General features: G+C 44.6%; 1 protein-coding gene across 1 annotated transcript in view; it reads right to left on the minus strand.

Moving 5' to 3' along the window:
• LOC127008714 (sushi, von Willebrand factor type A, EGF and pentraxin domain-containing protein 1-like) overlaps positions 1-27,223 on the minus strand; it is a 107,111-nt gene that overhangs the window by 11,035 nt on the left and 68,853 nt on the right. Inside the window, exons 5-17 of the mRNA XM_050881057.1 lie at positions 15,405-15,583; positions 13,905-14,083; positions 11,450-11,835; positions 10,468-10,652; positions 9,768-9,936; positions 9,218-9,359; positions 8,595-8,805; positions 7,756-7,935; positions 7,297-7,479; positions 6,691-6,899; positions 6,160-6,310; positions 5,786-5,988; positions 300-5,584 (exon numbers count right to left, since the gene is read on the minus strand). Coding sequence (XP_050737014.1) covers positions 300-5,584; positions 5,786-5,988; positions 6,160-6,310; positions 6,691-6,899; positions 7,297-7,479; positions 7,756-7,935; positions 8,595-8,805; positions 9,218-9,359; positions 9,768-9,936; positions 10,468-10,652; positions 11,450-11,835; positions 13,905-14,083; positions 15,405-15,583 — 7,662 coding nt within the window. The remainder of the gene's footprint in view (positions 1-299; positions 5,585-5,785; positions 5,989-6,159; positions 6,311-6,690; positions 6,900-7,296; positions 7,480-7,755; positions 7,936-8,594; positions 8,806-9,217; positions 9,360-9,767; positions 9,937-10,467; positions 10,653-11,449; positions 11,836-13,904; positions 14,084-15,404; positions 15,584-27,223) is intronic.

Consider the following 27,223-nt stretch of genomic DNA (forward strand, 5'->3'; position numbering starts at 1 on the left):
TGCCAGAACAGAGGGAAGGATAGGAAGGGATCGAGTGAGGGGTTTGTTGTTAAAGGAATCACATATTTACATGCCTCTCCAGATACTCTCGGCTCTCTTACCTTTACCTATTGGCAAGATCACAGCTCTCTATAAACTTTTCAATTTGCTTGGCAGGTTAGTCATTACAGTTTATATATAAGTAGCATAAAATTAAAATGTAACTATCTTTATAGTAACCCTCACAACAATGAAGAAAAACAAACTATAAAGAGAAGACGGCTTTGTCAGATAAAATTAAAACATAATTTCCTACTCACGAGACAGAGTACAGCGTGAAGATGGTGCCGAGGTCGTCCTGATTAGCAAACTGCACCCAGAAGGCGAGAGTGAAGGAGGCAGGCTCACCCAGCTCAAAAGGCGTGGCGAGGGAAGCGCTGGAGGCCTTACTTTCATCATTGATGTACAATTCGTAGTCGATGTTGATGACCTTCCTGCAGTCTTCTCCAGTAAGGTTGAAGGGACACTTGCAGTAGAAGTCATTGGTGAGGTCAATGCAGGTTGCTCCTGGTGGGCAGGAGGTTTGAGTGCAGTCCTGGATGTCCTGGTCACAGTGGCTGCCCGTGAATCCTGGCGGACACACGCACTCATACCCGAGCCCACGGTCTACACAGGTGGCCCCATTCTTACACAGTCCTGCCTCGCATGCATCAAACTCATACTGGCAGCCCACGCCTGTGTAGTCCCGGGAGCAGGTGCAGTTCAGTCCAGAGCCAAAGTCCTGACAGGAAGCTCCATTCATGCAAGGGTTACCCACACACCGCTCAGGTGTTACCTGGCAGCGCTTGCCATCAGTGCCTGAGGGGCAGACACAGAAGTAGTCCTCAAACAGGTTGATGCACTGGGCAGCATTGAGACACGGCAGGTCCTCGCAGCCACCAATGTCAGACTCGCACCGCTTCCCGGTCCAGCCCGGCTTGCAGGAGCAGGAGAAGTCATTCACACCGTCAATGCAGACAGCGCTGTTCATGCAAGGATTAGAAGCACACTCATTGATGTTGTGCTCGCAGAACTCGCCCTCATAGCCTGGATGGCAGCGGCAGCGGAACATGTTGTCCAGGTCGAGGCACTTGGCGGTGCCCTCGGGGTTGCAGGGGTTGCTGATACACTCGTCGATGGATGCTTCGCACTGCAGCCCCACAAAGCCTGGTCGACACTCACAGGTGAAGCCATCCAGTTCGTCCACACAGGTGCCGCCGTTCTGGCAGGGCTTGGAGACACAGTCATCAATGGTGTGTTGGCAGGTGGTTCCAGTGTAGCCGGTGTCACAGGCACACCGGAAGCCGTTCACCTCGTCCAGGCACTGTGCACCGTTCAGGCAGGGGTTGGAGGCACAGTCGTCTTCGTTAATGTCACACTGCTCACCCGTCCAGCCCGGATGACAGATGCACTCGTGTTCAAAGAATCGGTCCACGCAGATACCATTGGCACATGGGGTGGGCTCACAAAGATCCACCTTGATGTGACACCTCTTCCCTGTGAAGCCGCTGGGACAGTCACAGCTGAAATCATGGACAAGATCGGTGCAGTTGGCATCCAACAGGCACGGGACGTCAGCACAGTCATCGATGTTGGTCTCACAGAGGCGACCCTCCCAGCCAGACTGACATTCGCAGCGGAAGCGTCCCTGTTCCAGCGCTATACAGACGGCATCGTTAGCGCAGGGGTTGCCTTGCTCCGTGCAGGGGTTGACAGTGATGTTACAGCTGGGACCTGTGTACCCAGAACGGCACAGGCATTCATAAGAGTCCAGACCAGGGTTGTCTTTGCACATGGCGCGGTCAGGACAGGCACCCTCTACACACTCAGATTCCTCATCCTGGCACTGCAGGCCACTGTAGCCCTCTGCACACTCACAGTAGTAAGCCTGTGGAAGGTCGACGCAGGCGCCACCATTGAGGCAAGGCTCTGAGGCACAGTCATCCACGTCTATCTCACAGAACCTGCCAATGAACCCTGCTGGGCAGTAGCACTGAACCTGGTGCTGCCGTGCCAGACACAACCCGCCGTTCTGACAGGTGCCCTCGGTGCATGTGACGGGCAGACAGCTGTCAGAGGAGGATGAGCCGGGGTTTACAGTGCGATTCCCAGTGGAGCATTCCAGGCATGACGTGTGGCCTTCGAAGGGCTGATAGAAGTTAACGGGGCAGAGAGCACAGGGCTCCAGGCCAGTGTCTGAGTAGGTCCCAGGACGACACCTGCGGCGGCACAGCTGCTGCGAGGACGTGGCGGCGGCATGAGTGAAGGTGTCTGGAGGACAGTTCTGGCACTCCTTGAAGCCATCCACCGGGGGCATCTCAGTGAAAGAGTTGTGGGGGCAGTTGAGACACGGCACCAGGCCAGTGGGAGAGTAAGTTCCATAGCCACACACAGGCACACAGTCCATCTGGGTCTTGCTGCCCTCGTGACGGGTGTAGGTTCCAGGCGGACACTGCTTGCAGGCACCCTGGCGGCTCAGGTCCTGGTAGAATCCTTGTTTGCATGGTGAGCACATCCCCTCGTCCCGGGGAGCAAAGGTTCCTGCAGGGCAATGCAGGCAGCGGGGCACCCCCGTGGTCTCAGTGTTGAGCACTTCGCCGGTGTTGCAGGTGAAACCTCGTGTCACAGTGGAATTGAGGGCACGCATGGGTGGGCAAGAGTTGCCAGCAGAATTCAAATTGAGGATTGGTTCAATGACAGCTGAGGTAGAAGGTACACTCAGGTCAAAGATGAGATTCAGTGTTGAGCCGCACAGGTCATACAGCTCCTTCTGTTTCACTTCCGGCGTCAGACGCACCACATACTCCACAGTGACCACGTTTTCTTCAGTCAGCTCAAGGTGAGTGTCGTGGAAGAACAAATCGATGGCCACGTTAAAGGCAGCAGAGCAACGGCCTGAGAGGACTCCGTTGAGGCTTTCGTAGTATTGTTCCAGCATGGACTGGTACTGTGGCAGGCAGGTGGGCTGCACAGCCCCATTGGCACGGTATAAAACACTGGCCATCACGTCGTAGCTTGCCTGTGCTGTGTCTTCGCTGACGCAGTCTGGTACAACACGTGTCGGCTGCCATGAGAGTTCCTGTGAACACGTGAAGGTCTTGGTGGGCATGTTGTCTGTGAACCTGAAGCCCTCGTCACAGGTGGCTATGCACTGCACACCCTCAACAACAGTAGTAGCACAGTTAAGCCGCCCATTGGCTGGTGGCTCCAGCTCCCAGTCCACACAGGCTGTGGCCTGCACAGCTACCTGGAAGCTGCAGGCAGCAGTGTTGCCTGACGGGTCGGTAGCAATGACACTGACATTTTCATAGCCGCCTACCCTGATGAGAGCCACTTCTGGTCTCACCTGCAGTGCGTATTCGCCGCTGTTATCACTAACATTGACACTGCTCAGTGTGATGGACGAATTAAAGTTGACACGGTAATTCTCCTGCTGCTCCACCAACTCAATGACGTAGCTCTGAGGGCATGTGAGGGCTGGCGGGGTGTCATCAGGCACTGTGATGTTGATCTGGCAGATGGCAACATTACCATCAAAATCAAAGGCGAGGTACTCCACCATCATGTCCTCAAGAACAAACTTTGGCAGTGAGAACCCTGGGGGCCGCACCTCAAGTCTGGCAATGCCACCAGAGTTGTCAAAGGCCTTGGGGACTGTGAAGTTAACGGCCTGGTAGCCGTCCACGTTCTTCTGCACGACGATGGGGTTGATGGGACAATCAGCAAACTGTGGCGGTTCATTGTCGACACACCACGGGTAGCCCATGTCGAAGCCAAGCAGGCGCTGGCTGGCCGGCTCGTCCTGGCAGCCCATGAGTTCAAACTTGAGGCACGGGTTCTTGTCGTAGCTCACAATGCCCAGGATGACAAAACGCGCCTTCACCACGGTGGGCAGCGTGATCATGGCCAGTTCGCCATAGTTGCCGGGGTCACGTGCAGTCAAGTTGAAGTTCGGGTAATACACAATATAGTTATCTGCCTCATTTTCCTTATAGAAGAAGCGGATCTCTGTTGGCCGCCCCACCACGTCGTTGGTAACCACACCCTTCACCAGCATGGCCTTGATGCGGTGCACCAAACCCAAGTCCACGGCCACGTAGGTGAAGGCCTCCTGCTGGCCACACCAGCCCGTGGCAGAGTTCAGGTTGATGTGGTGAGCCTCATAGTTAACTCTCTGGGAGGTGGCATTGATAGCAGACGCTGGGATCTTGCCAGAAGTGATGCCAATGGGTGCTACGACGCGGCACTCCGGCTCCCTCACGCAGGTGATGGGGTCGTCAGTGATGGGGATGAAGCCGGGACGTGTGCACTCAAAGGACACCTTGGACCCCTGCTCATAGCTGGTGGCAATCTGTGTGCCCTCAGGGGGGTGCCCAGGGTCAGTGCAGACGGGACCCTCACAACGCAGGTCACCGAAGTCCCAGGTTGCATCATCCTGACAGCGGACAGCATTGTCGTTGAGGCTTGTCTGACCCGCCAGACTGAAGGTTTCCTCACACCCAAAGAAGAACGAGGACTGGAACTGTGTGTCAGGAGTGAAGCCGTATGTGGCTCCTGGAGTTTCAGCAGGTTCACCACAGTCTACACGAGGGCACTCAGGAATGACGCCAGACAGCCAGTAGTCGGTCCTCCCCTCCAGGGGGTCGTACACACACTGACGGAAGCCAGAGGTGAGGGTGTTCCGCAGTGGGCGACCTGCTGCTGCACAGCTGACGGTCACATTCTCCATGAAGGGAAGGAGGGAAACCTCGGTATCTGCCCCTCTAATGGTGAGACCTTGGGCAGGGTCATCAGGAAGGAGGTCACAAGATGCATATCGACACTCTGGCAGGGTGCCATTCCACACACCAGAGCTGCCGCAGACGAGCGTGTCTGTGCCCACCATCACGTAGCCAAAGTTGCACTGGAAGGAGACCATGTCGCCAAAGTGGAACATTTTGCGGGTGTCCAGCAGCACACCATTCTCCGGGGAGGTCAGTGTTGGGCACATCTTGCGCACACAGGTCTTGTTCAGCTGGTACCGGTCTCCGTCCCTCAGGCCAGTCTCAGATTCTTCAATGTAGAAGCCAGCAGTGCCATTTTTAGTGAAGAGGTCATAGCCTACATTGCAAAGGCATGAGAAAGACCCTGGAGAGTTGATGCAGCGCTGGTCACAACCGCCGTTGCTGTCAGCACACTCATTGATGTCTGTACAGTCCTGACGAGCGCAACCCATCAGCTCAAACTTCAGGCATGGGGCCGCTTCATAGTCAGCAATGTTGAGGCGGATGTAGCGCGCCTCGACAGGCGTGGGCAGGTTTACCACTGAGAGCGAGGCACCTGAGGTGATGCGGAACTCAACAGGTGAACCATCGTTGTTGGTGTACTCGCGGAACACATCTGTGAGGTCGTCTGTGTATTGCAGACGAATGGACTTGGCAAAAGCGATCTCACCATCCGTGCGAGTTACCGGCTGTGTGCGGAAGCCAATGATGACGGTGGGCACCCGCAGGTCAACCATGACCCAGTTACGGCCAGGCACAGGCACAGCACCACACCAACCCAGCTGAGAGTTGAGGCGCACCGTCTGTGAGGGGAGACAGGGCAATGACAGGGAGGTGTGGGTGGCAAGGAACACACACACACGCACACAAACATACATTAACACTAACACAAACACTAACACTAAACTTGATAACCTGAGATAAGGAGGAAGGACCCTATGAGTGTAGCTCATCTTGCTTTCTGTATACTACAACTAGATAAATACAACTAGGTAAATACTTACATTTTTCTCATAACCAGCGGCCGTTGAGGACACAAAGATGGCATCGTCAGGAATCCCACCATCAGACACGCCCAAGTCTCCTCGTGGCCGACAGTCAAGGTTGGGCCTAAAGCCGTCCTTGCACTTGCAGGAGAAGGCGCCGGGGGTGTTGTGGCACTCCGTGGAGGCGGCGTCACACTGGGCAGCCTCACACTCATTGATGTCTGGAAAAACATGACAATGTATCGTGAAGATGAATAAGAGAAAACACTTATAAATATATTACATAACCTACAAAAGTGAAAATATCAAAACACTTTGTTGTATTTTCTCTACAATATCAGGCTCCATCCTTTTTTGTCATCTCCTATACTGAGTCTTGTACAGTGCTTTACCTTGACACATTGGCAGGTTGATGAACTTCAGCTCGGGGCCGCAGCTGATGATGGATGAGCCCACTTGACGGTAGCCGCGATGACACTGCACACGCGCCTCGTCCCCGTAGTAGTAGTCCCGCGACACGTCAGTCACGAACCCGTTTTCAATCTGCAGGGACGAGGTAAAAATGTGGTGGTGGTGAATGGGGGAGACTGTGGAAAGTGTAGAGCAGACTTTCACAGGATGCACAAAGGAAGGCACCCATGATGTAGTGCCTTGGAACAGGTTGATGTGGAGCAGCACATACTATAAGGGGATTGCAGATAGAATGAGTGACGGCTATGAAGTATTAGGTGGTGAAAACTGACAACTAAACTGGCTCCAAAAAATATTTACCAACTCTAAATGTATCACAGAAAAAAAAAAATCACCATATATGTATCCTAACTAAAAAAACAAGAACTATTACTCACTCTATAGCTGACAAGTCACCAAAGACACACACACAAATATAATGGCACCCACAGTAAAAAATCTCGTCTCCTCACCTCAGGGAACTCGAAACACCTGATTCTGGAGCAGGTGGGGACGGCGCCAGACCAGGAGCCATTGGACATGCAGTGGATGACGGGCAGGCCGGTGCGGTAGTAGCCGGGCTCACACTCGAACCTCACCACTGTGCCGTAGCTGCGTCCACCCCCGTTGAGGATGTCCGCATCAGCATGGGGTGTCTCGGGCAGGGGAGGGCACTGGGAGGCTGGATAGGGGGTGGATAAGTGTGATGAGAGGATTGTACAGCATGAAGGCAATAGAGGAGAGAAGAAAGTGAATCGCTGAGCATTATATTCTTTCAGTGAAACTCTCTTTACTTCCTTTTATTTTTTTTTGCATAGGTTGTAGGGCAATAAAAGAAGAAATAAATGTGATCAGTTGCTCCTTTACCTCTTTGTGGTTTCCTCGTGCAGTTTGAAGGCAAGAGAAGAAGTAAGAAAAGTGAATGGGAGTGTAACATTCTTTCATTGACTTCCTCTTTACCTCCTAGTGATTTCCTTGTATAGTTTGTAGGGCAGTTGAAGAAAGAAAAATAAGTCACAATGTCATCTTCCTTCACTAACTCCCTCTTTACCTCATGATTTCCTGAGCTATAAACTTACCCATGCACTCCGGCAGCCTCTCCCAGTGTCCCTTGTCTGTGCACATGATGGACTCGGTGGGCTGGCCGCTGAGGAAGCCAAAGCCGGCGTAGCACTGGTAGGTGGCCTGGCCCTCGTAGGTGACGTTAGTGGCGCCGATGCTGAAGCCGTTGTCGATCTGAGGCACCGGGCCGCAGTACACCACTGAAGGGGGAAGACAGAGGAGAGTAAGCATTAAGAAGGGCATAGTGCAAATCTACCTGCTCCTAACCTTGAGAGGAAGTTGATAAGTCTTAAGGAATAAAACTTTTAACACATGAAGAATCCAACTTATTTCTTTTACGTATTTCTTGTGTGTGTTTCGAAGTGGTGTGTACTTGATCCTCTGAATGTCTTTTTTTCTTTTCTTATTTTTTTCTCTCCTTTACACCCACATCTTCACCCACACCCACACATCCACACACACACCCATCCACCCACCTTGGCACTTGGGGATGTAGTCGATGGACCAGGATCCGCCAGGCTGACACTCGGTGACGATGGACGAGCGGTTGTTGGCGAACTCCTGACCCAGCGGACATGTGAAGGTGATCTCACTGCCGAAGGAGGTGTCCCGGGAGGAGGCGATGGCGCCCTCCCCGGCCACTAGCGCAGGACAGTCTGTGGCAGGAGGAACACACAGTCAGGTAAAGGAGTGATAAATGAGACATACTGCTGAAGGGACCATGACTCCAAATGGTAAATTGTGTCTTACTGATAAACAGACCTTAATTCTATACATGTGACTGTGGTGAGGAGTTGACAATAAGGTAAATGAGTGTTAACCCGGTAGGTGCGGGGATCATGTTTCTTAAAGGTCCCTCTAAGCGAGTAAAATGAGAAAAAATCATCATTCACGCAAACCATTTCATGATATATATCAACGCACTTGTGATCAGTTTATGCATCATCTATTTTTGGGGGGTTTATATCACGACAAAAATTTCGCCTGTCGCTGGCACACGGTAAAGCCACAAATTTGGCCCGTCGCTGCTGCCAGGTTAAATATTTCATACTGCATAACAATAGATGTGACTGTGTTAAGTAATTGAGAGTAAGGTAAATTAGGTTAAATGTATTCAAAGGGATTTAAAGTTATTGACATCATAATTATGCATTTCTTTTTTTCTCACTTATCCACATTTTCCTCTTTTATTCTCTTTCAAATGAATTCTTAACTATAATTTCCATTTTTTCTCCTTATGCCACCCCTTAACTTTCTCCTCTAACTCCTTCCTCATCCCTCTAACCCTCCCTCTCGTCCACCTCAAAACACACACCAGCAGAGAAGTTAGCAGACCATCCCCTGGCAGCACGCAGCGGGTCTGAGTTGAAGAGCACCACCATGGCTCCCGAGGCGGCGGTGAGGGTGATGGTGGGCGGGTTGTTGGAGGAGAACCCGGCGCCGGAGTGAAGACGAATTCCCTCCGAGGACGTCTTGCCATCGTAGACTCGCACGGTGTCCTTCTCCTTCACGTCAAAGCTGTTGAACTGTAGAGCGGAGGGGAGAGAAAGAATTAGTGAATGCAGACAAAAATTAAAATAAATGCAGAGAATTCAAGACTAAACACTATCAGAGTAATCTGGAGTGCAATTTCTTATACTGAATTTTATGAACTTTTGAAGCAAGCAATAAAATAAAACCTCAGAGGAAGATGGAAGGAAACATAACAAAAAGATTAGGAAGAAAAGAGAGTGAAAAATAATGGCAGTTTACTAATCTTGAGGGAAATAATTAAAGACTAAAAATATAAGAAATCTGAAGTGTTATTTCTTATACTAATTTTATGAACAGATGAAGCAAGCAAACTACAAAATAAAAGATCAGAGGAGGAAACGAGGAGACACATAACAAAAGGACCAGGAAGAGAAGAGAGCGAAGAAAAGGAGGCAATGTGCTCACCTTTAGGGACAGCGGGCCGCCTCCAGGACGCCTCAGGAGGTAGCGGCACTCCTGGTTGTTGGGGTAGTTCTTGATGCCAAACGCCGGGGAGGTGATGGTGCCCTGAGTGGCGTCCAGGGTCACGGAGCACCCAGAGTAGTACCTGAGGGTGAAGGAAGCGCATGATGAAAGGTGCTGGGAATATTTTTTGTGCCCTTTTCTTCCTGCTCTTGTATACTTCAAACTATTCTGGATTCATGATAATTAGAAAAAAGAATAATAAATACCACTCCATACAGCATAATAGCTTACATGTTTCGAAATAGAATGACACCATGTAAGTTCGTATTGAAAATGTATTACTTATTCCATTATTTTCACATGTGGTTGCAAAATAAAGATACTAAAAGCCTGATAGATGCCACCTTTTAACAACTTAAGGTTTGATATGTACTTCTAATACTCGACTAACAAGGGCACGTCTCACCCTCACTATATACTTTCCCAAAACTAAAAGAAACAAAAAATCAAGGGTGTTTAAAGTTGAAAATAGCTGAGTGAGTGTGCCCACCTGATCCTGAAGCCCCTGTGTGAAATGCCGAGGCTGGTGTAGAAGTAGAAGTAGATGATGTTGCTGGTGGAGACGACGAAGCGCGGGTTGTTCTTCTGCGGCCCCGTGAGTCTGGCCAGCAGGGAGTCCGAGGGCGAGGGACCATCACGCACCAAGATGTAGTCCTTCTCTGTACGGGGGAAACACGAACATTTGGAGCACGAGTGACTGTTCTCCTACTCCTCCTCCTCATCCTACTACTACTACTACTACCACTACTATTACTACTACTACTGCTACTATTATGGCTGGATGAAGGTGACTGATGATGGTAAACTGTTTGATGATCATTTTCACTCTCATTATTATTATTATTATCTCGATACTTTCAAAACAACAGATATAAAGAACCAGATAAATACATCAATGAAGAGAAATAGTGTACAAATTGAAAACAAAAATCTTAAAATTTAATACACTTAGATTAAAAAGAAAAAAATACACACAATATTAATTTATCTCGTAAAATTTTCAAGGCCTAGGTTAATTAAGAGAAAACAAAATAACTCTATATAAAGGACACACAATAAATAAATAAATAAATAAATGAATAAATAGGTATAAACAAAGAGGTAAAGATGCCATTAAAAGCACTATTACTATACAAAATAAGTAATAAGGAAAAGATATCGTACTTGAAAATATCAGAAATTTAACGAACCATTTTCCAGATCGAAGTCCAGGATCTCGAGGGTGATGACGCGCCCCTTCTGCGTCTTGATGAGGTAGAGGCACTCGAGGCCGCCAGGGTAGAAGAGCGGGTAGTTGTAGGAGGTCATAACCTGCTCCTGGGGCGTGGCGATCAGCTCCTTCCCGCAGTCTTGGGGCTCCGTCTTCCATGAGGCTCTGGAGAGGGGAAGGGAGATGTGAGGGTGGTGATAGTGAGGGTGTGTGGCATGGAGTATGATGGTGAAGGTGAGGGTGTGTGGAATGGAGTATGATGGTGAAGGTGAGGTTGAATATGACGCCAAGACTTATATTACATCGAGAACTTGAGAAAAAGGAGAGTAAAATAGTATAATTCTGAGCTATAAGTTACACCTCGAAAAGAACTCCAAGATCTTCAACTGAACCCATCATTCTTCACACAAATCGACGAACACCAAAATCTCCATTACTTTCATTCTTAACAACATGGAAAAGCAAAACGGTTACTCTGAATCCTAACTCGAGCAAACTCAACACTCTTCGCATAAACCCTTTTCTTCCCCAAAACTCAACAGATGCCAAAACTTACATTACTTTTCATTCTTCACAACTTGGAAAAGCAAAACAGGTACTCTGAATCCTAACTCGAGCAAACTCAACACTTCGCTTAAACACTTTTCTTCCCCAAAACTCGACAGACGTCAAAACTTACATTACTTTCATTCTTCACAATTGGAAAAGCAAGACAGTTACCTACTCTAAATCCTAACTCAAACCCGCCTACAAACTAATCACATGAACCATCTATTCCTCACACCATAAGAGAACGACAAGCACCTAGGCCTAAACTACTTATTAACAACTTCGAAAAGCATAAGTTACTCTGAAGTCCAAATTCTAACGCGATTGTATTTTTGCTTATCGTACATCTGGCTTCTTTTTGCTTTGGGTATCCAGTTGCTTTGTGTAATTAAGCATAACTTCAAGCTCCTCACCTGAACCCTCTCTTCTCCACTGAGGCATCGGTTCTGAACTTGAGGATCATGAAGTTCGAAGCCGAGATGAAGAGTCGGTCAGCGAGATCCTGGCGTCCGGAGAGCGTCGTGAGGGACACAGCGGAGTCCTCGGTGCGTCCGCCACTCAGGATCTGCACCGTGTCGAAGTTCTTCTCGGTGTCGAACTCGAAGAACTGGAGGACGATGTTGTGGCCGACGGGTCCCTCCAGCGTCCACTTGCAGTCCAGGTTCGGCCCGTACTTCTTGGGGTACGCCGGACTCTCGATGGAGGCTCCCGAAGTGCGCATGTAGAAGTGGCATCGGTTGGGGCAGTCCGTCTCATCTGACATGTCCCCGCAGTCGTTCTGGCCATCGCAAAGGAACTCCTGCAGAAGGACAATACAAGGACATGAGATAAATAGAGACATGGGAACGTAAGGAGTCTGCAAGAGGCCATTTGGCGGTTGAGATTTCCCTCTATATATTTGAAAGGCTAAGAGATATGAGGGATGCGAAAAAACTTACTCAGAAGAAAACAAAATGATCAGAGACAGACAGATGGAGAAAGAGACTGACTGACTGAGAGAGAGAGAGAGAGAGAGAGAGAGAGAGAGAGAGAGAGAGAAGTGGCAGGAGTGGGGGGAGAGAAGAGAGAGTTGTTTGAATGGAGGACACGAAGCTGAGAGGGCAAGATGGGTCACAGCGCGAGACGGAGGGAGAGGGAGGAGGAAGAGAAGGGGGAGAGAGAGAGAGGAGGAAGGAGGGCGCCACGGGAGGAATAACTGAGTCAGCGTTACGAAGCGAAACAGGTCAGAAAATTAAGAAGTGGAGGAGGGAGAGGAGAAAGAGGAGGAAGGGAGAAACAGGAGAAAGATAGACTAAAAAAACGTAAAAGTGAAAACCTGACGAAATGAGAAGATAAATAAGGAAATGAAATGTAAGGAAAATAGAGGTAAAAACAGATGTGAAGATGAAAAATAAATAAACTGTGATGCATAGAAAGGCGAAAATTAAGAAACACAAGAGTAGGCTAAATCACTTATCCACAGTCACTTACCTTCCCATTCTCCCCGTCCATGTAAATCCATCAATCATACTCAACACTTTCATTCACGCATTCACATATCCATCAACCTGTCCATGTAAATCCATCAATCACACTCAAGACTTTCATCCACGCATCCACATATCCAGTCATCCCTTGAACTCTATATTACATCCTTCACCTTTTCCCCAATCAGTTCCATAGACCCATATACTCACCCAGCCAGCCACTCAGCCCCAAATTTGTGCATCAACCCCTTACCATATCCGGATACATATAATTTCCAGTCATTCATTCATAGTTCCCATCATTCATCCCGTTACTCAAAGCGTCACTCTACCCGCCCAGCCACTCAGTCAGCCATTCAGCCATCTGCTCAGCCAATCAGCCAGCATGGTCGAATCAACGAGCTACCATAGTGTGATAGTATTGAATGTTGACGAGTGTTTGTGTCTGGTAAAGGTCACAGTTGTTTCCATACATTACTCGTGACCGTAGCTCTTCCGAAATTGACCTCTCCTTTTTTTCTTTTTTTTACAGTAAGGGAAGTAGCTCAAGGCCACTCCTGTTTACTTGTGCAAGAGCAGCGATTAGCGTGTTTTTTCTCTTTTTGTTTAATGACCTTGAGCTGTTTCCTTTACCGCATAAAATCCATGCCCACCCAACCAGCTTGCGTGTCACTGGCCAGCAAGCAAGCCATCTGCCCACCCAGTCACCCATCTAGTCAGCCAGCCAGCCGCCCCGCCAATCAGCCATCCAGCCAGCGAATCAGCCAGCCATCTGCCCACCCAATCACCCAAGATACAGAAAGGGGACCGGGATGTATCACGGGGGTGGGATGCTGGGTCAAAATGTGTGTACTTGGTTTTCCCCTCGTCATCTTCCACCCACCCACACAGCGAGTCACCTATATGTCCAGCCAGCCAGCCAGTGAGTCAGCCATTTACCCATCCAGCCAGCCAGCCAGCCATTTATTCATCCAGCCAGCCAGCCAGCCATTTATTCATCCATCCAGCCAGCCAGCCATTTACTCATCCAGCCAGCCAGCCATTTATTCATCCATCCAGCCAGCCAGCCATTTATTCATCCATCCAGCCAGCCAGCCATTTATTCATCCATCCAGCCAGCCAGCCATTTACCCATCCATCCAGCCAGCCAGCCATTTATTCATCCATCCAGCCAGCCAGCCATTTACTCATCCATCCAGCCAGCCATTTATTCATCCATCCAGCCAGCCAGCCATTTATTCATCCATCCAGCCAGCCAGCCATTTATTCATCCATCCAGCCAGCCAGCCATTTACTCATCCAGCCAGCCAGCCAGCCAGCGAGTTAGCATTTCCCTCCTAACAAACCCTCACAAGAATGAAATAATTAGTGCAGAGACAAGGGCCAGGTATGTGCTAATCACCTTGTTGACGCATCGGCCGTTGGAGCAGTGGACGGCGCCGCGGGTGCAGGCCTCGACGCGGCACATGAAGGGCAGCAGGTTCTCGCAGGTGCTCAGTTCCCATGACTGGTGCTGGTCGGCGAGTCGCGCACGCACGCACTCCCCAGCTGACACCTGCGGCTGACCCTGCGCCCAGAACCCTGCAGAAACAGACACAGATGGAGGATGTTAGCGGCGTTAGAAAAGGTACGGATGAGAACAATCCTACGCGATACTGATGATAGATGAATGATTAAAGAACGAAATAAACCTGAACGAACAACAAACAAAGAAGGATGTTAAGGTTGAAAAAAAGGCACTGTACGGTTGAGAACGATGCTACGCTGTACTGAATGATAAATGAATGACTTAATAATACAAAAAAATAATGATTACGATAAATTTTCAGCCAAGTACACAGATAGATTGCTAGTTATGTGTTAATGAGACCGATGAGGCAAAACTGGAAGCTAAGTGAAGAAAGTTAGATTGAGGGTAGCTTAGTCATGAATGGAAGAAAAAAAGAATCGAAGTAGAGCATCCACTACCCAAATAGAAGTTCTCTGCATGCCGCGCCGCCACAAAGGGAAGATGCTGACCTGAGCGAAGGTGCGCTATTGAATGCTAACCGGAAAACACAGGTAAAGGAAATCGAAAGTAACTGAGTCCTGAACAGAATAAATGATTACCAATAAAGTAGAATGTTCCCACCAGAGTCCTACATAAAGGGAGAGGGAGCGATGGAACACTACTGACTACCAAACAGAAGACACAGGCACCTACTAAATATTAAGGAAACCGAAAGTAACCTGGCAATGAATGGAGGAAATGATTGAAAGAGTATATAAACCCTGAACGAAGACAATATACGGAGAAAGAAGAGTGGAAAAACACCGATGCTATTAACAGTAGACAGACATAGATCAGCCTAGCAAAGAATGGAATAATATTATGATTGAAAATTAAGAAGTCCCCATCAAACTAAAAAAAAATATTAAATAAAACTACAAAGCAGACACAGGAAGAATATTATACAGGCAATGATATGACTTTACTGAATATTATGACACCTACATTAACAGAGATAAAAAAATAAGCTGCACATGGTAAAATAGATTCCATTCATTCCAAGTCTCTTTCTAACGTACCTTTACAAGAATGAAGTAATCAGAGCAGACGAGGCCCAGGTATGCACACTAATCACTCTACTGTCTTCCTTACCTGACATTAACTCAACGACAGTAACAAAAAGGAATAACAATCACGTGGTACTTCAAATAACTGCGTCTCCGTCTAACACACCTTAAAAAGAATGAATTAATTAACCCAGGTATGTACTACACTAATCACTCCTGCCTTCCTTACATTCTCAGTGTCATCCTTACTATAACCAAGTCTCCTTCTAACAAACCCTCACAAGAATGAAGTAATTAGTGCAGAGTCAAGGGTCAGGTATGCACTAATCACTGCCGCCTTCCTCACCTGAGTAGAGGGAGACGTGCTTGCCGCTAGCGCTGCCTAAGGTATTGGTGGACAGGTCGTTGAGGGAGACAAGGCCGAGCCAGTAACTGTGCTCCTCCTCGCTCAGCTCGCGGCCCGCTAGCGTATTGGTGAAATTGTTCTGGTCGTAGCTCTCCACCAGCACCAGGTCTGACCCGAACCTGGGGAAGAGAGGAGAGGAGAACGTTAGGATATTGCTTTAAAGGAAGGTTATGGTGGTGGTGGTGGTGGGAAGAGAGGAAAGGAGAACGTTAGGATATTGCTTTAAAGGAAGGTTATGGTGGTGGTGGTGGTGGGAAGAGAGGAAAGGAGAACGTTAGGATATTGTTTTAAAGGAAGGTTATGGTGATGGTGGTGGTGGGAAGAGAGGAAAGGAGAACGTTAGGATATTGTTTTAAAGGAAGGTTATGGTGGTGGTGGTGGTGGGAAGAGAGGAAAGGAGAACGTTAGGATATTGTTTTAAAGGAAGGTTATGGTGATGGCGGTGGTTGGAAGAGAGGAAAGGAGAACGTTAGGATATTGTTTTAAAGGAAGGTTATGGTGATGGTGGTGGTGGTGGTGGTGGTCAAAATCAAAAACACCAAAATCACCCAAAATAATGATGATAAGGAAGGAACAATAACAACAACGAGAACAAGAACAGTAATAAAAAATAACAAGGTCCAGGAACCAGCCAAAGTTTCCAGCTGCTCGTGACCCTGATCGAGGCGGGAGCAAAACACGTAACAATGAACCCAATCAACGAACCGACGGCGCGTCCAAAATCACGAGGAAAAAAAGGGAAAAAAATGAGTGAAAGTAAATCAAACAAAAATCCGGGTGAAAGTAATTAGACGTAACGAAGGTGTGGTCTACCTCTTTATTGATTTAGAAAGAGCTAGGAGAGAGGAAAAGAGGAACATGCCTAGATAAGTGAGTCAAGGTGAAGGTAATTTGATGATACGAAAATGACTAGGCTATTCCATTATTTTATTTACTTATTTTTCTCGTTTTTCTCTTCCTCTTCGTTGATTTAGGAAGTGTTCAAAATAAATAAGTGTATAGATAACAATGGTAGGTACAATTCCATTATTAAATTTTCTTACTAATGTTTTTCTTTATTCTCTTCCTCTTCGTAGATTTAGGAAGTGCAAGAAGGAAGGGATGTGTCTAGATAACCGCGTCTAGAAGTGTGATGATAAAGAGGAGAGGAAGTGACGTAGAGGAATAATTAATGAGGTTTTCTTTTATATATATAGCGGACAGTGTAGATGGGAAACACACTTGTCCATAAACGCAAAAAAAAAAAGGTAAAGAGATACGCTTATAAAAAAAAAAAAAATATCCATGGTCACAATACATACGAAAAAACAACAGAAGCGGAAAACTTACATAACCTAACAACGAAACTCCCCCAAAAAACACTAAAAAACAAAAAAATCAAGACAATGAACACAAATAATAAAAAAAAAAATATATATATCAAGGCTGCCTCACACGTTTCCACAGGTATGCACGGAGCGTCGCGTCCAGGTGTTCCAGGTGGCAATCAGAGCACACAGGTAGGAAAGGTGACCCGATGTTACCTGCAGATCGGGGCCGTTACTAATTACATGCTTGTTAGGTAGACGGAAGCAATTTACGGTCAGAGAGTATCGTGACTGCAAAGCGAAGAGAGAGAGAGAGAGAGAGAGAGAGAGAGAGAGAGAGAGAGAGAGAGAGAGAGAGAGAGAGAGAGAGAGAGAGAGAGAGATGGAATGATAGATATATAGATAGACATATAGACAGATTGACAGATACAGATAGATATAGATAGATATAGGTAGATTGAAAGAGAGAGAGTATCAATCAACAATCCGTCAAACCATGAAGTCAAGCAGTCAACCAGAGACAAACAGACACCAAAAAAATAAGAAAGAAAATATAGGCAGACCTTGACAGCAAAAAAATACAAAATAAGGAAAATAGAAATAAATAAATAAAAAAACGTAAATCTGGAACTAACTAACCAACACACACACACACACACACACACACACACACGTACGCACTCACTCACATAACACCTGTAAAAAAAAAAAAAATCGAAAAATGAAAAAAAAAAAAATACAGAAAGAAAATGAAAAAAACGGTAGATAATGTTTATTTTCTTGATGCATCCCGTTGTTTGGGGCGTGTAGGAAGGGTGAGGGGGGGTAGGGAAGGGGGAAGGGGGAGCCGAGGGAGGGAGAATGCGCCCAGATAACCGTGTCCAAGATTAAGAGGGAGGGAGGGAGGGAGCGGGAGACGAGGGGAAGAAGAGGAAGAGGGAAGAGGAAGGGGGGGAGGTAAGAGTGTGATGTGGATGTGGGGAATGGGAAGAGGGAGATGGGAGAGAGGAGTGGAAGGAAGAAATGGGAGGAAATGGAAAACAGAAATGGAAGAGAAATGAGAGGAAATGGAAAGAATGGAAGTTAGAAATGGGAGGAAATGGAAGAGAGAAATGGGAGGAAATGGAAAGAATGGAAGTTTGAAATGGGAGGAAATGGAAGTTAGAAATGGGAGGAAATGGAAAGAAGAAATGAAGGGCAGAAATGGGAGGAAATGGAAGATAGAAATGGGTGTGGGTGGGTGCGTGTGCGTGTGTGTGTGGGCGGGTTAAGAACAGGAACGTAGAGAAGAAGAAGAAGAAGAGGAAGAAGAGGATGAGGAAGAGGTAGTGGGGTGGATGTGATGCGGGGAACAGGGAGAAGATGGAGAGAAGTGTATGTGAAGAGGGGCGGCGGGGTGGGGGGGGGAGGAGGACAGCGTATGAGATGAAGAAGATGGAGATAAGAAGGAATGAGGAGGAGAAAATACAAGAGGAAGAGAAGGGTTGGTAAGAGAAGACATGGGAGGAAAATTAATTTTTTTTTTTTTTTTACAGCAAAGGAGACAGCTCCTCTTGAAAGAGTTCAAGTCGGGAGGAAATACAGATGAAGGAAGATTGTTCCGACAGTATAGGGATGAGCATGAGTAGAAAGTATGCAGTTAGCAAGTTCAGAAGAGCAGTCAGCGTGGAAATATCGCTCTGTCCAGAAGAGCTGTGGCGGAACAGAACGCCCAGCCTCAATATAAATAGCATAGTCTCCTGGTCATTTTTTTTTCTCTTCCTTCTTCCTCCTCCATACGTCATCAGAACCTATCATCTTCCCGTCATGCACACACACACACACACACACACACACACACACACACACACACACACACACACACAGATGATGATGAAGAAAGAGTAGAAAGAAGTTGATGAATGGAAAAAAAAACAAAGAAAGTGAAAACCACCCACACCCACACCACCACCATCATCACCACCCCAACAACAACAACAACAGCAACAACAACAGGAAGTAAACAACAGCACACTCCCGTAACCGCCGCGTCGCTTCGTTAGACAGGCGCAAACAATATCCACAGAGGTGAGTCTTGAAAACACCACTGAGCTCTCACCCAATGGCGCGTGGACCAGTGTTTGCTCTCTCTCTCTCTAAATCGGTTTCCGGCAATAATTAAGAACCAGGAAGTGATCGTAGAGGGTGAAAGGTAAATAACAACAACAACAACAACAACAACACTAATGAATGATGATATTAGGACGAAGAAGCAGAAGAAGAAGAAGAAGAAAAAGAAGAAGAAGAAGAAGAAGAGGAAGAAGAAGAGGAAGAAGAAAAAGAAGAAGAAGAAGAAAAAGAAGAAAATAACAAAAACAACAACGAGAGAGAGAGAGAGAGAGAGAGAGACAGACAGACATAACAGACAGACAGAGAGACAGACAGACAGACAGACAGACAGACATAACAGACAGACAGACAGACAGACAGACAGAGATTAAAGACAGCGATAGAGCATGTGATTACCCTTTCTCCCGCCTCTAATAAATAATTGTGAGGTCGAGCATTATGTTTCAGCATCCGACCGCCGCTGACACCGCCGCTCCTTTCACTTTCATCCCGCTCGCAACGGAGATAGATAGATAGACAGATAGGTAGACAGATAGATAGATAGGTAGATAGATAGATGGATATATAGAGATAGATATTGATAGAAACTGAGAGATATGCAGGTAATTAATAGACATGAAAGTAATTAGATAAGTCAGCAGGTAGGTAGATAGGTAGACATAGATAGAGAGATAGATAGATAGGTAGATAGATAGATAGATAGATATAGAGATAAATATTGATAGAAAAACAGAGATATGCAAGTAATTAATAGATATGCAAGTAATTAGATAGGTCAGCAGGTAGGCAGGTAAATAGAGATAGACAGATAGATAGATAGATAGATAGATAGATAGAAAGCGTGAGAAAATGAGATAACAGAACAGAAAAGTGAGAGGAGAATTAAACGTCACTGGTCACGTTAAAATTAAGTCAAGCAAAAAAAAAAAACACTTAAACTTCACTGGTCACGTTAGAATTAAAAATAAATAAAAATAAGTATGAAAAAAAAGGAGAAAGGAAATTAGAAAGTACACGTTGTTATGAGTGACATTACACACGACGACGCCCAAAAGATAAATCAAATCAAAGTACGATAGAAAAATAAGAAATAGAATAAAAAATAGGAAAAAAATATAATAATGAATAAAAAAATTCAATGAAATAATATAGATAAATAAAAAAAAAGAAAATATAATAATAGAATAATATAGATAAATAAATAGTATAGATAAATAGAATAATATAGATAAATGACGAACCAGACTTACAGAAACGAAAATAGACAGAAAAAAATGATAAAAAATAATAAAAATAAATAAATATGCATAAAATATCAATTATCTCACTAATTACAAGACCAGTCATTACTTTATTAACCTAGATTATCATTACTGAAAGACGAATGTTCTCTCTCTCTCTCACGTAGCGGAAGTGTCTTAAGCCATGAGTATTTAGCGGAAGTTGCTCCACCAATCACGTGCCTGCATTTGACACCTCGCCGATGACGTCACGATAATGGCGGCCAATCAGCGAGGGGGATTAATGAACGATAGGAACGGAGTGGCTGCGGTGGTGGTTCCTTTCACACACACACACACACATGAAGAAGAAGTTGAGGAAAAAGTAGTAGTAGTAGTAGTAGTAGTAGTAGTAGTAGTAGTAGCAGTATAGTAGTAGTAGTAGTAGTAGTAGTAGTAGAAGGAGAAGAAGAAGAAGAAGAAGAAAATAGATGGAGAATAATGAAGATATGGATGATGAAAAGGAGAGAGAAGGAAAAAGAAGAAAAAAAAAAGAAAGAAGAAAAGAAGAAACAATTATAATACAGATAAACTAACAAATAAAACAAATACACACGTACATAAAATAACTGTAAACACAAACAAACAAACAAACAAACATACAGACAATACAAAACGGTTCAAATTTAGCCTAACCAAAAGATTCAGTCAATGATTCGAACGATGCTTCACTTACTGACAAACAAGAATCAACACATTTTCAAAAGAACACAAACACTTAAACACACACAAAAATAACACATACAGACATACAAACACCACAAAACGGTTCAAATTTAGCCTAACCAAAAGATTCATTCAATGCTTCGAACGGTGCTTCTGGTTCGCATAACAATCAACACATTTTCAAAAGAACACAAACACTTTAAAACACACACAAAATTAACGCTGCTTTGAGATCTGTTTACTATTTTACCGTTGATGTTATTTTTCTTTCTGGTTGTTGTTTTCCATCTTCAAAACGGTTCGACTAACACCTCATAACGGAGCTTCATTCAATGGTTCGCTCGTATTAGAGGGTTCACTGCTTCGAACTTGCGCGTGCGAGGGGAGGGAGGGGGGAGAAGGAAGGGGGCGGGTTACTGAACTCACTGCACCTTGATTCTTTGGACATAATGCAAATGTTTATTGATGTGCAGATCGCCGTAACTCCCTTCACACACACACACACACACACACACACACACACACACATGAAAGATAGCGTAACGAACAGACGAGAGAGAGAGAGAGAGAGAGAGAGAGAGAGAGAGAGAGAGAGAGAGAGAGAGAGAGAGAGAGAGAGAGAGAGAGAGAGAGAAAAAGAAAAGAGAGAGAGAGAGAGAGATGAAGAAAGAGAACAGAGAAAGAGAGAAGTAGAAGAAGAAGAAAAAGAAGAAGAACAAGAAGAAAAAGAAGAAGAAAAAGAAGAAGAACAAGAGCAAGAACAAGAAAAACAAAGACAGCAAGAAAATAAAAAAATGGATTAAGTAAGAAAGTAAAAAAAATAAGAAAAAAAACTAAGGTAAACAAAAAAAATAATGTAACCAAAAAAAAAAAAAAAAAAAAGACAAATACGAAAAAAAAAACCCTGAAATAAAAGAACAAAAAAAAGGAGGAAGAGTAAAAGAGAGTAAAGGAGTAAGGAAATCAAGCAGGCGTAAAGGAAGGCAAGCAGGCAAGCAGGCGGCATTGCATCACACCTTCCCTTACCCGCAACCTGCTAATTGGACCCTGAGATTAGAGTTCACAGCGCCCTACATACCTTTCTCTCTCTCTCTCTCTCTCTCTCTCTCTCTCTCTCTCTCCTTCCTTCATTTTTTTCTTTCTCTCCTTCCTTCCTTCCTTCCTTCCTTCCTTCCTTTCTTACCTCCTTCTTTCTTTCTTTTTTCTTTCCTTCTTTCTTTTCTTTCCTTCCTTCTCTCTCTCTCTTTTTCTCTGTCTTTCTGTCTGTCTGTTTGTATCTATCTATCTATCTATCTACCTCCCCCTCACACACACACACACACACACACACACACACACACACATGTACATTCCCCTCCACACCCTCCCGCCCATCCTTCACGCCGGCCCGTCGCCAAAGCCTATAGAAGGGCTGTAAAGATTCCTGGCGTCCACACAACCGAGACCCGAAGCTTCCTGATGGCCGAGGAAGCTGAGAGGCTGATCTTCCGTGGCTGTTTTATTGTCAGGCTGGGAAGGCAACGTGTTTATAGAACCTTACGTAAAAGATACTTGTGGGTAGCGAAAGCCATTCCATAAAACTAGGTACTTAAAGCCTTTTTTTGTAATCATAGGTACGAGTTTAAGAGTTTTGTGGGTAAAGAAAGTTTATCGTATATAAAACTAAGTGTTGGACGTCTTTTTTTGTGTGTGTGTGTAATCTTACGTAGAAGAAATTTGTGGTTAACGAGACATCCAATAAAACGAAGTACATTACGTCTTTTTGAAAACTTACGTAGAAGAAATTTGCGGTTAACGAGACATCCAATAAAACGAAGTACATTACGTCTTTTTGTAATCTTACGTAGAAGAAATTTGCGGTTAACGAGACATCCAATAAAACGAAGTACATTACGTCTTTTTGTAATCTTACGTAGAAGAAATTTGCGGTTAACGAGACATCCAATAAAACGAAGTACATTACGTCTTTTTGTAATCTTACGTAGAAGAAATTTGCGGTTAACGAGACATCCAATAAATCGAAGTACATTACGTCTTTTTGTAATCTTACGTAAAGAAATTTTGCGGTTAACGACACATCCAAAATAACGAGACATCCAATAAAAAAAAGTAACATTACGTCTTTTGTAATCTTACGTAGAAGAAATCCAGCTTTTGTAATCTTAGGTATGAGTTATAAGGTTTGTGGATAACGAAAGTCATTACATATCAAACTAAGTGTACATAACGTCTTTTTATAGCCTTACGTAAGTCTGTAAGGGATTAGTGGGTGACGAAGGCTCTGCTATAAGAAACTAAGTAGCTACAGAAAGTCTTAGTGAAATTATATATAAACGATGATTGAGAGGAGGACGTACGAAGGCAGTTATATATTACCAAATAGAGAATGCGTTACAGTAGGAGTATAAGAGAGATGACGACGGCACAAACAATCATATATATATAAAGTTAAGTAGAAAACAATTTAATGAAACTTTTTTTTTCTACAACAAAGGAGACAACTCAAGGGCGCAAAAAAAGGAAACAATAATAATAAAAAAAGCTCGCTACTCGCTGCTCCTAAAAAGAATCCAAGGAGGTGCCCTAAGAGCTGAGGGTGACCCAAGCAATTATGAAATCTTTCGTAAGAGAACAAGAGTCAAAGTTATCACGAACAATTCTATACTTTCTATAATAACAAAAAAAAAACTTAATGTCTACAAAACGCATTACGAAACCTTTCCCAAGAGTACAAAAGATGTGAAAACTGAGTCGAATAAAGAAGACAAAAGAAGGTTGGTGATCGTTAGAGTGACAGCAAGATAGATCGAAACACAAGGAAACAACTCCACACGTCCAAACACAAAGGTACAAAAGGGAGATAAAAAAAAAATAGAGACGCAGGTGAGAAAAGTTTGCTGAACCCGGGAATCGCGGAAACAGACGCAAGGACAACAACGAACTGAACCGAGGCATTGAGGTGAAGGAAAGGGAAAACGGGAAACAGGTGAGGAAACAAACCCTGAAATAATAGACAGAGAAACAGGAAAAAATACTCAAATGAAAGCAAAATAAACACGACTTGCAAAGAATGATAAGGCAAATAAAAACTGAAGCAGGGCATTGAGGTGAAGGAAAGGGAAAACGGGAAACAGGTGAGGAAACAAACCCTGAAATGGAAACAGAGAAACAGGAAAAAATACTCAAATGAAAGCAAAATGGAGAGGATAAAAACACGTATTACAAAGAATGAAAAGGCAAATAATAAGTGAAACAGACATTAAAGTGAAGGAAAAGGAACACGGAAAACAGGTGAGAAAACAAACCCTGAAATAGAAACAGAGAAACAGGAAAAAATACTCAAATGAAAGCAAAATAACAGACATTAAAGTGAAGGAAAAGGAACACGGAAAACAGGTGAGAAAACAAACCCTGAAATGGAAACAGAGAAACAGGAAAAAAATACTCAATTGAAAGCAAAATGGAGAGGATAAAAACACGACTTGCAAAGAATGAAAAGGCAAATAAAAAATGAAACAGATAAATGAAAGTGATGACCCAGGGAGACAAACAAATAAAGAAAACATATAATTGGAAAAAAAGTGAAGATAAAAAAAAGTACAGACAACCAAAGATAAGACAAGAAAAAGTTATACATAGACAAATTAAAATGACAACTCACAGACAGAGAAAAAAAAAGAAAGCAGAGAAGAAAACAATAATAAAAAACAAAACAAATATAAATAATAGATAAGTCAAATATAAGTAATACACAGATAAATAAAACAGACAACCGAGACAGGGAAGAGAAAACAGTAGCAAACAAAAGAAAAGTGAAGAGAATTGCAATAATATAAATACACCACCGTTGCCAGATTGTCGTACTCAGAGCATAGTATTTACCTGTTTCTGAAGCCTAACTATTGCCAAGAAACATCAGAATCTAACTCTTTTAGCGATAACTATAAATTAGTTTCCTTATTGGAGCCCAGAAGACAGTTTGGGGGTAGGAAGTCGGGAAATATAATCGGCTGAGTACGACAATCTGGCAACGCTGAAATACACACAATAGAAGACAAAATAATAAAAGGTAAACACAGATAAACAAAAGTGACGATCCAGGCAGAGCAACAGAAAAACAAATGAACGACGCCAAAGTGAGGGAAACAAAAGACAAACTAAAACAGCAAAATATAGGACAAAAGAGGTTCAAAACAAATAGAAGTGTCGACCTAGACCTATAGCAAACAGAAAGACACGAGAGACAACAACCCAAACAAAAGTGCAGAGGTGAAGGAGATAGAAAGCGAAACAGATATAAATAAGAAATAGTTTAACGCCCCCTGAAGCAGCAAAAAAGACAGCCGTGGAAGACGATAACCCCGAAACACAGCGACGAAAGAAACAGAGAACGTGACCCAAACAATTATAATCACATTAGACGATTAAGAAAACGAAAAAGAGCAAAGAAAAGAGAAAATTAGTAACTGTTAATATGCTGTCGTTTTCAATTACACGTTTTTCTTAGGTGATATGTTTTTAGATGGATGTTTTAGTGTAATAATGATATACCCTTACGTGAAAACCAGCTCACTGAATTCACTAAACGCAGAACGAAACGTAATTGGCGCCGTTGCAAAGACTGAACACCTGCCTCACCGTCGCATCCCTACAGACAGCCAAGACCAAGGTGCTTCCCGCCCAGCCTCAGCCCTACGACACCATTGGAAAATTTTTATTTGAAAATGAACACACCGAACAAACGAAAACAAACAACAACACACAAAAGTTTAAGACAAAGAAAAAAAAAAAGAAAAAAACAAAAAACCCAGACAGTGAGACACACCGACTACTACTCCTACTCCCAGCGCCAGACTCGTTCTTGGTCAAGCTTTTTTGTTTACATATTTCGGCGACGGGTTACGAGACTGATTGGCGGAGCGTAAAGGGATAAAGGCGACCCACACTGGCAGGGAAAAAAAATTGAAATGGGTTTGTTCGTGATGAATAATTTGATAACGCGCCAAACCTTGAGAAAATTAGGCTAAGATGAAGTTAGGATTGATTGGTGAACTGTAAAGGAGTAAAGGGGGCTCGTAACGATAGAAAAAAATAAATAAAATGGTTGTGATGAATGATTTGAAAACGCTAAACCTTGAGATAGTTAGTTAAACCTTGAGAAAACTAGACTAAGTTGAAGTTAACCAAGACAAAGAACACACAATTTAAAGTAAGCTAAGCACATGAATAAATTACTGATTAAATTAATGACTATGTAAATTAACCAATAACTACACGAATTAATGGAAGAAAATATATATGTACAGGGCCGTACCTAGGTGGGGTCAGGGGGGGGGGGGATTGGACGACCCCCCCCGGTATATTAAAAGGTCCAATTAGTGAGAGTCAAAACGAAAAACTGATAAGAAAAGTCCCAGTTATTCGTTTTGAAAAAAAAAAATACCAGAAATGTTTATTTGTCTGAGAACAGGGAAATGAATATCAGAAATGTCAATTTTTTTCCACCCCGCTCTCCCAGCTGCTTTGGCCTGCCTCTCCCCCTCAAAGGACCAGGAGTTAGTGAAAAAAAGACCCCCCCCTCCTTTTGCCTGCCTTGGCTCTGATGTAGCTGATGTAAATACGATTGAAAGTCTTAATAAATTGTAGGATAGAGAGAGTTATGGAAGGGGAGTGGAGGGGTGAATATACCGTTTGCTGGAGCTGCCAAGTGTAGGGGAACTGACCTCTGGCATACTCTTTTTTTACCAGGTGTGTCCTTGCGTATCAATAAATAAAAAAAAAAAACTATAACGAAAACAAATACAATACAAATAGATACACCAGCAAGTTCATGAATATACAAACAAACAACAATAACAACATCCTTCTTCACATACAATACGAACTAAGACTTGATATATAATTATGGAGTCAGCGACCTACTAGGAAACGTGTGTGTGTGTGTGTGTGTGTGTGTGTGTGTGTGTGTGTGTGTGTCATTCTTCTCGTTAGCATGTGAAGTTGAGTTGACGTGTGTTATTCGAGGGGGGGGAGGGAAGCATGAACAGGAGGAAGGAGGAAGAGGAGGGAGGAAAAGAAAGGGAGGAGGAGGAGGAGGAGGAGGAGAAGGAGGAGGAGGAGGAGGAGGTGACCGGCAGAGCGTACCGTTAGTGTGGTCAGGAGGAAGAAGAAGAGGAGGAGGAGGAGGAGGAGGAGGAGGGGGAGAGAGGCCGAAGGGGGCACTAATGGTAGATAGGAAGGACCGGTGTGTATGGTGAATGGGAGGGAGGGAAGGAGAAGGGAGGGAAGAGAAGGAGAAAAGGGAGGGAGGGAGAGGTAATGGGCCAGGTAGAGGAATGGAAGGAAGGTGAAGATACCCATAGATAGCGACCAGCCAGCCACCCCGCGGAGACCCGAG

Source organism: Eriocheir sinensis, chromosome 38, assembly GCF_024679095.1.
Source record: "Eriocheir sinensis breed Jianghai 21 chromosome 38, ASM2467909v1, whole genome shotgun sequence".
Classification (NCBI taxonomy): Eukaryota; Metazoa; Arthropoda; class Malacostraca; order Decapoda; family Varunidae; genus Eriocheir; species Eriocheir sinensis.